This window comes from Dipodomys merriami, unplaced genomic scaffold, assembly GCF_024711535.1.
Source record: "Dipodomys merriami isolate MVZ:Mamm:240054 unplaced genomic scaffold, mDipMer1.0.p SCAF_42, whole genome shotgun sequence".
NCBI lineage: Eukaryota > Metazoa > Chordata > Mammalia > Rodentia > Heteromyidae > Dipodomys > Dipodomys merriami.
The window spans coordinates 635,291-648,578 of NW_027205826.1; the positions used below are offsets into that span (position 1 = coordinate 635,291).

Here is a 13,288-nt window from a genome sequence, read left to right on the forward strand (position 1 = left end):
TCCCCTCCTTGGCCTGCTCTGTTCTCTCCCTGGACCACTCACCCATCATCATCTGCTCAGATCTGGCTCTGCTGAAGCCTTTGTGTTTTGAGTTCCAACCAGAGGCATCTGAAGCAAACTGTGTCACACCTTTCTGTAGGATCACAAGGCCCTTGTCTTTGTGTTTTTGATGTACCTTAAGTTTGCAGAAGCACATTCTTTAGGTGTTTCCCAGGCAAAGGGGTTGTGGGACATCTGTGTACCAAACATGCATAGCGGACTCCTGTTCTGGTCTCCTTAGCTGTTGCGAATTAGTATATAACATTCTTCCAGTAAACTGTTCTTCCAATATTGACGGTGGGTTTTTTGAATGGACATTCAGGTAATTTCCAGTTTTGTGATTTTTGCCGAGTACTGCCATGAACTTTCATGCTTGTATTTCCTGGTATTCATGTGAAGGCTGTTTCTGGCTACATTTGTGGAAAAATTGATCCTTTTTGCCTGTGATCTGTATTGCCAACACCATCATGCGTCGTTTCTCTCTGTGGAGAGATGTTTTTGGATTCTGCATCCTTTTTTACTGGCCATGGTAGCTCACTGTCTCCAAACAAGCACAGAACACCTGACTGGTAGTGACATTGACCCTGTATGTCATCTGGAGGACAGCTGACAGCTTTTGTGTGACAAAAGCTCTCATAAAGCTGTGTGCTGATGGCTTATGCCTGTAATCCTAGCTACTTAAGAGGCTGAGATCTGAGGCTCACAGTTCAAAGCTAGTTCAATAAGGAAAGTCTGTGAGACTCTTACCTCTCCTCTCACATGGGAGAGCACTAACTAGCCTGGAGCACAAAACCTCAAGGACAGCACCCAGTCCCTGAGTTCAAGCCCCAGGACTGGCAAAAAGAAAAACAAAACATCTCTCATAAAGCAAGGTGAAATTGGCTATATTGTTGGGAAAAATATTGTGTCCCATGTATGTGGACAATTACTACCAGCTATACGAGGAGTACCAATAAAACCAATAAAAACCCAACAGAACAAGAGGCTAAAGGTATGAACTCATAGAAGAAACAGCCAGTATTCCTAGTGAGCAGGGAAAATGTAAACAACTCTCAGGTCGCCAAAGTAGACACGCACAGGTGAAGTGGTGAGGGAGTGGTCAGTGAGTAGCTGGCATACCTTCGGGAGGTGGCGGAGGTGATGCCTGATGCAGACCCAGTTCTCATGTGATGTACTCAGGACTCAGATCTTGATTTTCAAGAGGATCTGAAAATTCTCGGGGAGATGGTTGATCCTTGAGTTGGGCAGGAAAATACAAAATGAGCCTGGCTGGAAAATCCTGTAACTAAGCCACAGGTTGGAAAAGTCAAGAACACTTTGAGCAAGCACTCAACTATTTCCAGACCCTGGAATTACTGTACAATAAAACAGGAGGAAGAGTTGGTGTATGGGGGTTTCGAGCATCTCCCCACATCTCTCCACTGGAGATTGAGGCAGGACAAATAGTAGTTTACCTGCACCTGTGTTCAAGAGTAGCATTGCTGGGAAGAAGATTCCTCTTAACTCCAAGCATTGTGGGTGCCATTATGCTAAAATTGCATGAGTTTGTCCAATCAGAAGACCGCCTCAGACAAGCTCATGCTGAGTGAGGAGTGTTCTAACACAGTAACTGACCATGGCCTACAATCATATCTGTTGAAGACACACAGAGGGCCAGGAGCTGTCACCCATGGGAAGTGGCTAAGAAGACAAGCCAGGGCTGGGAAGGTGGCTCCGTGGTAGCATGCTCACCTAACAGCATGAAGTCCTGAGTTTGATTCCTCAGTACCACATACACAGAAAAGCCAGAAGTGGCTCTGTGGCTCTGTGGCTCAAGTGGTAGGGCACAGAGAGGCTCAAGGACAGTGCCCAGGCCCTGAGTTCAAGCTCCGGTACCAGCAAAAAAGAAAAAGACAAACCAGTTACCTGTAGTGGGTGAGCCCTGGTCCTATTCCAGGTATGTTTTGTTCTGTTCTGTTCGGTTCTGGTTTTGTTTTGTTTTTGGATTGTCATGAAGTTGGGGCCTGGGCACTGTCCCTGAGCTCTTTTGCTCAAAGCTAGCGCTCTACCAGTTTAAGCACAATTCCACTTCAGTTTTCTGGTGGTTAATTGGAGATGAGAGTCTCATGGACTTTCCTGCCCAGCTGGCTTTGACTCTTGATCCTTAGAGCTCAGCCTCTGAATAGCTAGGATTATGGGTGTGAGCCACAGTGCTCAGCTCTGGGTATGTTTTGTGCAACATTGATTTCCTGACTTCAGTAGTTGTGCTGTGGTTATGCAAGGTATTACCGTCAGAGGAGTCCTCAAGTTCTCTTCTGCCAGTCTGAAATTCATTCAAAATAAAAAGTTCAATAAAATTCACTCACAGTGTCTCTCGAATCCATTTCCTCAGATGCTGAGGACTGGTGGGTGTGGGAGTGTGCTCACCATGCCACAGCCTAGCTGCGCAGGCCCCAGGTTACAAACCGCTGAAAGCCCAGCAAGAGCTCCACAGTGGGGAGGAGTCATTGAAGCACATGTCTGATCTTCCTTGCACAGAAGCAGGCTTCCCTTTAGAGCTGTGTGGACATTTGAATAGTATCAAGATGCTGACAGGGCTTTTTTTTTGGGGGGGGTGTCTGAAAAGATGATGACCCTCCCCTCATCCAGAAGTGCAGTCACGATGGATTCCTTAACTATTTAAACACAAGGAGGAATGTGCACTATATAACACTTTTCATCTCGTTGTGGTAAAGCCCTCAGGCTGATCACTTAATATCTGTGCCAAGGCACAGGGAGGGGCCTCATGCTGGCAGCTGCTGGGACAGCTCCTGCCACTTTACCCATAGCTCCTAAAGCACAGAGTGGAGATAGATAATGGTGGTAGGAGAGAGTGCCCCGCTCATGGGCAGGCTTATGATCACACACACACACACACACACACACACACACACACACACACACACACACACACACACACACACACACACACACACACACACACACACACACACACACACACACACACACACACACACACACACACACACACACACACACACACACACACACACACACAAGATTCTGTATCATAAAGTTATTTTCAGATTTCTTTGCAAACTGGTACTCTTAGTTATTCTCGCCCTTTTTGTTGTTGTTATTTGTTGTTGCGGGGTTTGAACTTGGAGCCTGGGTGCTGTCCCTGAGCCTCTTTGTGCTCAAGGCTAGTGCTTGAGCACTAGGGACTTGAGACACAGGGCAACTTATGGGTTTTGAGTGGCTAATTGGGAAATAAGAGTCTAGTGGGGTCTTTTCTGCCCAGGCTGGCTTCAACCTGCGATCCTCAGATCTCAGCCTCCTGAGAAGCTAGCATTACAGGCGTGAGCCCACTGGCACCTGGCTAAATGTGCCCAATTCTTGATAAGCCCTCCCCATCCTTTCCTCTTAATCCCTGTCTCCTCTATCTTTTTTTGTACAGGATCTTTTCCAGATAGGTTTCTTGGCTGGGAAAATGGTTTGTGGTCCCAGTAAGACAAACAGCAGTTCTGTGACCCCCAGCATAAAGTCATTTTGAAGAGTAGAGTAACTGGACAGAGGGTCTGTACAGCTGGGGAAAGCTAGTTGGGGCTGGCTGGTTTCTAGGAAAGGAGAAGAGTTCTGAGTACGGAGATAAGGTAATTTAATATGCATTACTGCTAGCTAAATGTCAGTCTTCTAAAAATTTCTTCATATCTCTTCATTCAGTCAACAGAGGGCAGCATAGATTGATTCTCCAATACAGTATTCTCTTACTTTTTTTTTTTTTTAGTGCCAGTACTGGGGCTTGAACTCAGGGCTTTGCAATCCTGCCTAGCTTTTTCTCTCATGGCTAGTGCTCTACCACTTGAGCTACACTTTGCTTCCAGCTTTTTTGCTAGTTAATTGGAGATAGGAGTCTCATGGATTTCTCTGCTTGGGCTGGCTTTGAACTAGCATCTTTAGATCTCAGCCTCCTGTTGCATATCCTTTCAGGATCTTCCTTTTTTATGTTTAAAACAAATTCCTTCCTCCCTCCCTCCCTCCCTCCCTCCCTCCCTCCTTCCCTCCCTCTCTCTCTCTCTCTCTCTCTCTCTCTCTCTCTCTCTCTCTCTCTCTCTCTCTCTCTCTCTCTCTCTCTCTCTCTCTCTCTCTCTCTCTCTCTTTCTTTCTTTCCTGTCTTTGCAGTGGGGCCTGAACTCTGGGCCTGGACACTCAAGGCTAGCACTCTATCACTTGAGCCACAGTGCCAGTTCTGGCTTTTTCTGCTTATGTGGTGCTAAGGAATCAAACCCAGGGCCTCATGCATGCAAGGCAAACACTCTTACCACTGAGCTGCCTTCCCAGCCCCTGGTTATTTTCATCTAATGTTGCATTTCTAATGAGATACATCTATACATTCCCAATTAACTCTTAAGTGCCGGGTAAAATGTAGGAATACATGGACAAAAGCCCATACTCAAAAAAGCACAACCAAGACTTGGCATCACTAAGACAAAGGCACAAACATTAAAATACTGCTTTCTGTATCTTGTTGGCAGATGTTAAATGATAATCCTCACTGGGCTCATACGAAGCTATGGCAGAGATTGTACTTTGACACTAGCTATAAATGGAAATCGTTGCTTTAAAAATTAATTTTAGGGAAGGTAGAGTGAGCCTTAGTTTGTATCTTAGTTTGTGTTTTGGAAAACTGTTAGAAATGCTGTTCCCCCTAATTCCAATCCAGACTCAGGGTTCTTCAGCTTCCATGTCTCAATGTTTCCAGAGCCCTTTCCACGGTGGAAACCTGGCTCCCTATATGTGCTGGCTTGGGCTTGAGCCAAGTTGTGCCTTTTGCCGCTCCAGCTCGCTTCCCACCCGCATCAATATGTGAGGTGCACCACACGGAGACTGTAGCCACATGGTGCAGTATTTGGGGTTCATGGGAACTGAGCTCCCTCACCCACAAAACAGGCCATAGAAATGAAGGACGTAAGCACTTACCTCACTGCAGTAGCCCTGTTGTATGCGCACGCGCGCTGTGCATCCTGTTGTATACCTTAGCTGGGCACAGTTCAGTCTGTTAGAACCAGACACCGGCAGCGTCCACTGCCATTGTGTTGGGCTGTGCTCACTGTAGGCGCAGAGCTGCTGCCAGCTTCTGTCTCCCATGTCTTTTGCTCTGGTGGTGCTCCGAGGCCATGGTTTGTTTTCTAATATGCCATTGTTTTCTAGTCATTTCAAGTACACTTCAACTGTCTGCTATACTTTCCACTTAAATCAGTGCATGGTCATTTTTCGGTAATGCTCTGTTGGGTACAGATCCAGGTGTGCTTATGAGGAAGGTGGTTGGTTATAGGTCCCAGACTGCCTGTGACTCACAGCTTATGCTCATTGGCTGGTGTAATTGTTAGTCCTGCTCATTTCCCACCAATGTCCCAGTGTTGGTGATAAACCATGTAGTCACTTTCTTTTTTCTTTTTTTTTTGTCGGTCATGAGGCTTGAACACTGGGCCTGGGCGCTGTCCCTCAGCCCTTCAGCTCAAGGCGAGCGCCCTACTACTTGAGTTACAGCGCCACTTCCGGTTTTCTGGTGGTTTATTGGAGATAAGAGTCTCACGGGGGCAGGGAAGGTGGCTTGGTGGTAGAGCGCTTGCCTTGCATGCATGAGGCCCTGGGTTCGATTCCTCAGCACCACATAAGCAGGAAAAAAAAGTCGGAAGTGGCGCTGTGGCTCAAGTGGTAGAGTGCTAACCTTGAGCTGAAGAGCTGAGGGACAGTGTCCAGACCCAGAGTTCAGGCCCTACGACCGGACCCAAAAAAAAAAAAAAGAGTCTCACAGTTTTTCCTGCCCGGGCTGGCTTTGAACCACGATCCTCAGATCTCAGCCTCCTGAGTAGCTAGGATGACAGGCGTGAGCCACCAGCGCCCGGCGTCACTTTCTTTTTTAATGAGCCAAACATAATTTGGTGATTTGGTACTTAAAAGTCTATTTTGACTGTTATTTGCTAATTTTTTTGTTGTTGTTATTTTCTAGTTTCAGAGAAGCAAAACTCAAAACAGAAGACAATATGATATGGGTAGCTATACCCTGCCAATTTCATTTGTAAGGGAGGCTGCCTGGATCAGACAGCCCAAAGGGCAACTTCTCAGCCTGGGCTTTAGGGGCGCTGATACTCAGGCCTGTTCCTAGGGCAGCCAGGAGCCCAAATAGGGATGGTGGCTATTGCGTGGGCCACTTAGTTCTGTCTTAGAGAGTATGAGCTGGTAAGTATGCCAAGAAGGAAACACTAAATAATGGAGCAGAAGTTAAAAGCCATGAGGGTTCCAAGAAGAAGGGGATATAAAGGACTAGGGAAAAGGTTCCAAGGTACTAAGAGGCATGGACATAAGGAGCCAAGGGGGTGTGGGACTGAGGGAGAGGGCGTTGAGGTCCTGAGCACAGGACAGACAACGAAGGGTATGGGGAGGACCGCGGGAGGAACTGAGGCTTGGGGCTTTGAAGCACAGACTATGTGGGGTAGACAGAGAGAATCCAGCTGTAGCCTTCTGCTCAAAGGGCAGCCGCATAACTTTACCTGCCCAGGCCAGAAAGCCTGCTATACTCTGACTGATCTCCTTCATGCATCAACGGGCTCTGTCTTAAGAGTAATTACAGCAGCGTTTGACCCTTTTACTGCTTGGGCCACCATCATCTCTCACTGGACACTGACCAGAGTCTGGCCTGGCTGGCTGCGGTCTGTTCTTGCACAGGAAGTCAGATCACTCTGCATGGTCCAGAGCACGGCACGACTACCTGTTGCTCCTAGAATAGAAACCTAGAGTCCTTAACATAGTTCGCCCACTGTGCAGCCCTCCCTGCACCTCACCCCACCCCCATGTTCTGTTCTGTTCTGCAGCTGCCCTGGCCTTGGCCCTCAGGAAGCCTCCACGCCAACCCTAGCACCGTGTGCAGCAGCATGCTACCCTCCTCTGCCTTCTCTATCACCCCACACGCTGGAACCACTAAAGTTAAAAACACGTCATAGGTGGTGAGAAGATACTTGTGACATAAAATACAAAGAGTTAGTGAGAGGTTACCAACAGGAAAAGGAGCAAAGGACACAAACGGCAATTCATAGAGAAAAAGAACTGCTTTAAACTAGGTCTTCTGCTCCCTCTGCAGCAGACGACCATTCTGCACCTGCAGGGTGCAGGAGTTCAGTGTGGCGGGTCTGGCCTCAGGGATCAGGCATCTGTAGTATCTGCCTGAGCTGGAGCACTGACTCACAGTCTGGCCTTCCACGTCTGCTCTAGAGAAGGGCTGTCACTCCCCTTGACAGTAGATGGAGAATGGTGTTGCCCAGCCCTGTACAGTTCTGGGAATCAGAGCTGACACCTACACAGAAATGTGGATTGGCCCTCAGGTCTGTCTTTGTGCCAATACCAAGATGGTTTTTGTCACTATAGCTCTGTAGTAAAGTTTGAAATCTGGTACTTCCAATTTTGCTTTTTTTTTTTTTTTTTTTGCCCAGAATTGCTTTGCCTATTCAGGGCCTTTTGTTACCTCTGTGATTGGATGGCTGCACATTGTGTACATGTATGAAATGATCACATCATAACCCATTTGAAGGAAGGGGTAGAACTGACCTTACCTTGAATGGGGGTTTAGCCCTAAGGATTTCTGGCTCCTAAAACCTGCTTTCTGCTTTTAGCTTGTGACCTCATACCATCCTCCAGTGACTGGAAGCTTAATCATTCTCTTGGGAAGTGTTCTGTTTCCTCAGTGTGAGTGGACCAGGGGTCTTAAGTGCTTCTGTTCTAAGCAAGCACTTGAGGCAGAGAGGGAAATCCCAGCAGCCTCAGGGTTGCTTGGGTGCGTGTGAGGGGGTCAGAGCCACCTGGAGCTCCTTTGACTCCCTGTGGGCGGCTCCTTGGAGGAGGCTGTTGGCATGCTGGACGGTGCTTGAGCTTGACTTCAGGAACTGGGTGGTGGCGGGGACTGCCAGTGAGGGTGACGCTTCTCAGGACTGCAGGCTGATTGGCCAGGGTGTGGTTGGCCATTCAGGAAGTAGTGCTGGCTGTCTGAGTTGTCCTAGTTAGCTAAGCTCTCCTTCCTCGGGCACAGCACAGCAGGCCTTTCCTACCCCCTGGAAGGCAGCAAGATGGTCCTGAATGAAGAGGAGGATGGTGAGTCCCACCCCAGGCCAGAAGAGGACAAACTGGGATGTTTAGAGTAGAGGCCAAGGGTGTCTTGATCCACTTGTGAACTCTTGAGAGAACAGCCCATTTGGGAATAGTAAGGGCCAACCGAGACTGGTTTTACCTTGCTCCTTTAAAGGAAAAGATTGCAGAGCCTGAGTGAGGAGATGACTTTCATTTTGTGTGTGTGTGTGTGTGTGTGTGTGTGTGTGTGTGTGTGTGTGTGTGTGTGTCTGTCTGTCTGTCTGTCTGTCTGTCTGTGTCTGTGTCTGTCTGTGTTTGAGGGGTAGAGACCAAAGAATGAGGAGATTCTATGTGTGTGTAAACCAAGGTCTCCTCCCTCCTTTGCCTTCCCAGATGTTTCTTGGTAGTGGAACACCTCCTGCTTGGTAATCACCTTTCTTCCTGTATCTGGAGGCATCTCGTCAGAGCTCTGGAACCTCCTCACATCCAGAGTGATCCTGAGCTAAAAAAATAAAGACATTGGGTTGAAAGCACCAGAGAGATTTGGGATGAGTACCGCTCACTTTCTGAAGGAAGAATAGCCGAGGGAGAAGACAGTTAGGTCATCCCTTTCGGTGTGAGGTGAAGACTGAGGGTAGGATTCCCTCACTATCCCACACCCACAGTGAGAGTCAGGAGATGACGGCCTGCCTTTAAATCCCAGCAGACTACTAAAGCCATCTCAAGGCTCCTGCCCAGAGCCCCTGCCTCTGCACGCCTGCCGCACATGGTAGCGCATAGAGCTGTAGACAAGACAGCAATAAGACATGAAGATTGGCTCCTCTGGGGCTGGGAAGGCAGTTGAGTGGTAGAGCGCTTGCCTCGCATACATGAGGCCCTGGGTTTGATTCCTCAGCACTACATAAACAGAAAAGGCCGGAAGTGGCGCTGTGGCTCTAGTGGTAGAGCGCTAGCCTTGAACTGAAGAGCTGAGGGACAGCGCCCAGACCTAGAGTTCAGGCCCCATGACCAACCAAAAAAAGAAAAGGAAAGAAGGGAGGGATAGAGGGAACAAGTGGAGTGTTCCCCAGCAGAGCCCCAAGAGCCTGAGGAGGGGAGACACCAAGCATGGGTATCATACTGCTCACGGGGCCTTCCACCAGATCCCCGCCCCAGAGCACAACCTACAGAGGGTGAGGGTTGATGAACACGTTCTAGAGAAGTCAGAGCTCCCCAACGCTGCCTCCTGCCTCCCCGCTTACCTGGCACTGGCACTGTTAGTTCACTCCAGCCCTGTCTGCATGTGTGTTTGCATCAGTGGGAATGAACCAGTGTGGTTCAGCCATGAGTTAACTGTCATTCATTGGATTGTTAGTTAATCTTTGTAATGTTTAGTCTCCCTTCAGAAACCCTCCCTTCAGGACCAAATCCACACTCTCTGGTGTGGGCCCCAAGGCATTTTACTCTCAGAGCTAATCTCTTTCCAATCCAGCTGGTCCGCTGTTCCCTGTGCCTTGACCCACTTGTAACCACCGTCCCCAGTTTGTATACGTTGCTTGGCATTTGCCATCCCACTGCTTCTCCATTTGGAAATCCAGTTGTGCTTGGAGTCCCAGCTCAGACTCTGATGGACCCTCTGCAGCCTCTCCTTGTGTCCTAGTGTTTTCTGCTTCTTGATATGCATGGCCACAGCCCTCAGGCTTCCGTACCTCTCCTTGCTTTCTGGGCAGGGACTGTGGCTATTTAATTCTCAGCTCCTAACACAGGCAGAGCCTGTGGCAGATGCTGAGGAAATGTTGGCTGAGTGTAGATTGCAGGAGGAATAAAGAACGAGGCCCAGCCGGGAACCAGCAGCGAGAACCACTTCGGTGATTATCGACACTCAAGCAGGCCTGGGCTTTATCTAGGAGCATTGTAGGAACTCTGCAGTCCATAGCTGAGCTTTAGTGTCAGGGTTGGAAAAATGGATGTGGACAAACACTTGGAGCCATGTGATAATGCTGCGTGGGTGGCAGGGGAGTAGGGACCGTGGGGCCCTCGGACCATATTACCATGGCCCTCAGCTCAGCTGCCTGTACTGATAATTTTGTACAGCCTATAATTGATACAGATAGATATCCAAATGATCCTTGGCAGAAGAAAGATTCCCCAGCTCTGGGAAATAATGCTATTTTAGGAAAAGATATCCCTCCAATATGACATTGGGCTTTCAGTTGCATTTAAAATGCTCACTTAGCCCATTGCACAATTCTCTCTCAGTTCCTGGTGGCCCTGAATGTGGTTTCAGACAAGCTGCTTGTCTTGGGTCTATCAGGAAGACCTAAGGTGCTACAGGTAGAGTGAACACCCTACAGATATTTCTCCTTCCTTCCTTATGGATTGGGTTTGCATTTGGAGGATCAAAAGTGGTTGCATTTTATTTTTAAGCAGGAACATGGCTGGCATTGTACAAAGCACATATCAGAGCAAGAAACCTGTATCGCCATCTGCTGTGACAGTTTTGAGGGGCCTCGCTCTGGTTTGAATTTTATAGGCTTCCCCATTGAGCTTATCAGCAGCCAATATGTATGATGTTATATGGAGGACTGGAGATGCCTTTCTTCTCCATGAAGAAGAACCAAACAGCTGGACACCAGTGGCTCACACTTGTAATCCTAGCTACTCAGGAGGCTGAGATCTGAGGATCATGGTTCAAAGCCAGCCCAGGCAGGAAAGTCCTGAGACTCCTATCTCTAGTAAACCACCAGAAAACCGAAAGTGGTGCTGTGGTTCAAGTGGTAGAGCGCTAGCCTTGAGCTGAAGAGCTGAGGGACAGCACCCAGGCCCAGAGTTCAAGCCCCATGACCCGCCCCCCCCCCTCCAAAAGCAGCAAACAGAAACAGGGCGTAGATTTGTGCCTGTGAAAACAGTTGACCTTTGTCCATTGCCTTTCAAGTTTGTTCTTTCATTATAGAACATAAAAGCACGTCAGGTGGTCAGGTCCCCCAGTTCCCTTGGACCCAGAGGCTGATGGGAGGCAGCAGGTAGGATTTCCTAAGAGGGAGATACAGGTGGAAAGAAAAGGAGGTGGTGTCCTGTTTTATAGGCTGAGGTCTTGATGTGGAGAGCCCTCCTTTGGACTGAAGAGTAGTCAGCTGAGGTGAGGACAAACTCAAACTGCAGGCTCAGGTGGGGTCAGGGAGCAGTGGCCTGGGAGCAGGCCGCTCCAGTTTTTAGGCCACTCTGCTGTAGCTCAGAAAGGTTTGTTGGGATGTGTATGTTGCTGGGGCTGGCAGAACTTGCATGCAGTTTGCTGCCGACTGTGTCAGGATGATAGGGCTAGGCTTTCTGAAAAGCTCCATTTCATTTTCCCTGTGGACTGTGGACTCTGACAATTCTCCCGAAGTAACATCACTGAATATACCCTCTTCTCATGTCTGTCTTCCACTCAGTTGAGATTTCCTTGTCGAAAGCATGACCACATCATGACCACACCACACCCCGCTGGAGTGTGGGGAAGGGAGCTGTGTCTGTCTTTAACTGGGGCATGGAGTGGACCTCCTGGGTCCACAACACTGGGGAACTGGGGCTTACCCGTGAGTGCGAAGCGGTGCCATGTCCACACCTCCACAAATGGGGGCCTTTTCATGTCTGCACTGTGGGAGTTCAGGGACGGCCAGGGCACCCTCACTTGGCACTCGACAATGCTTGCGTGACCAGACATTTGATTTCTGCTAGACTCACAGGAAATCATATGCTGTTCATGCTTCATTTTGCACACTTGAATATTTAGTGAATCTGAGCATGTTTTCATGTTTGTACACTTGGGTTTCTTCCTGTAATCTGCATGTGTGTATGTGTGCACGTGCACATGTGCACGCATGCGTGTGTATGCCTATAGTGAGACTTGAACTCAGGGCCTCACACTTCTTCTACTCATAGCTGGTACACTACCACTTGAGCCATGCTTCCAGTCTGGCATTTTTAATGGTTAATTGGAGATAAGAGCCTCTCAGATTTGTCTGCCTGGGCTAACTTTGGACCACAATAATCAGATCTTAGCCTTCTTAATATCTAGGGCTCTAGGATGTTAGGATCCAGAAATGCCTGACTGCAGCTGGTCTTTTGCAATCATACGTTGGATCGCAAAGGCATAAGGCTTTGCCTGCCCTCTGCCTCTTCCTCATTGGTCCTTTTGGGCCTCCCCAGTATAATAGGGCTCTTGCTCAATGGTGTCCCATCTGCATAGGACAGGAAATAGGACAGCTCAAGAGCAGCATCACACTGGCACTTGGGATAGCACCCTGAGTGCCACCTGCAGGAGGCTAAGACTTCATACTTGCTCTAGCACTGGCTTGCTGTTGAGTGGCTGTGGCTGTAGTGGGCCAGCGGCCTAGGCCCACCCAGGTGTTGGGCTGGGACTCCACTCAGTGCCTCCAGAATCTCCTTCTCTCTCAAATTTGAACACTGTACCTAGGCCCATGGCAGCCATGCTAATGGTTGGTGTCCTGCTCTGGGTGCTGGTTTCTTCTGCTTTGGGGTAAGGATGCGGACAGCTTCCCTCTTGAGACCTTCAGGCCCTTCTTGGGCCAATTGGTTATTTTTATTAAAAACAAAAACAAACTCTGTTATGCCTCTACATTTACCATGAAATAATTTTAAGTAGAAGGAAGAGAGCAGAATGCCAATACCTCAGTGAAGGGAGACAGAGAATCTCAGCTGGCCCCAAACTCTATGATCCGTGCTGGGGCCTTGGCCCGGTTAAGTGAAACCCAGCGCCTCACACCTCCTGCATAGAGATGGCCCTGTGGGCTTCGTGCCACTGTGGACAAGGAGAAAGTTATCCCTGCCTGTCCACCTTCCTCCTCAGAAGTACTGAAGAAATTAGGTGACCAGTACACATCCACTTGCACAAGTGTCACAGGCTACCACCTGTTCCAGCCAGCCTTGTTCAGAGAATGTTGAGAAGGTGAGAGTGGGCGTTAGTGTTCGGGAAGGATGTAGTTGAAGCCGAAGCCCTAGAAGGGGACGAAACACTTTTCCTTCATTAACACCTCAGAAGTTTTGATCACACGTGGCAAATCCCTGCACCTTGCACCTTTGCATCCTGGCCCTTTTCTCTCTGGATGCCTCTTGCTGCTGTCTGTTCTCCTAGAGTTCTTTCTGTCTCACCCCAGCTCAGCAGCTACAC

General features: G+C 48.8%; 1 protein-coding gene across 3 annotated transcripts in view; it reads left to right on the forward strand.

The window, feature by feature from the left end:
• Nucleotides 1-13,288, forward strand: part of Cyth1 (cytohesin 1) — an 86,564-nt gene that overhangs the window by 31,531 nt on the left and 41,745 nt on the right. The window contains exon 1 of one of the 3 annotated variants that reach the window (XM_069992866.1): nucleotides 8,075-8,163. The exons of the other annotated variants lie outside the window; for them this stretch is intronic. Within the exon in view, the coding sequence (XP_069848967.1) occupies nucleotides 8,139-8,163 (25 nt within the window). The 5' untranslated portion in view covers nucleotides 8,075-8,138. Of the gene's footprint in view, nucleotides 1-8,074; nucleotides 8,164-13,288 lie in introns of those variants that run through there. 3 annotated transcript variants of the gene reach the window in all.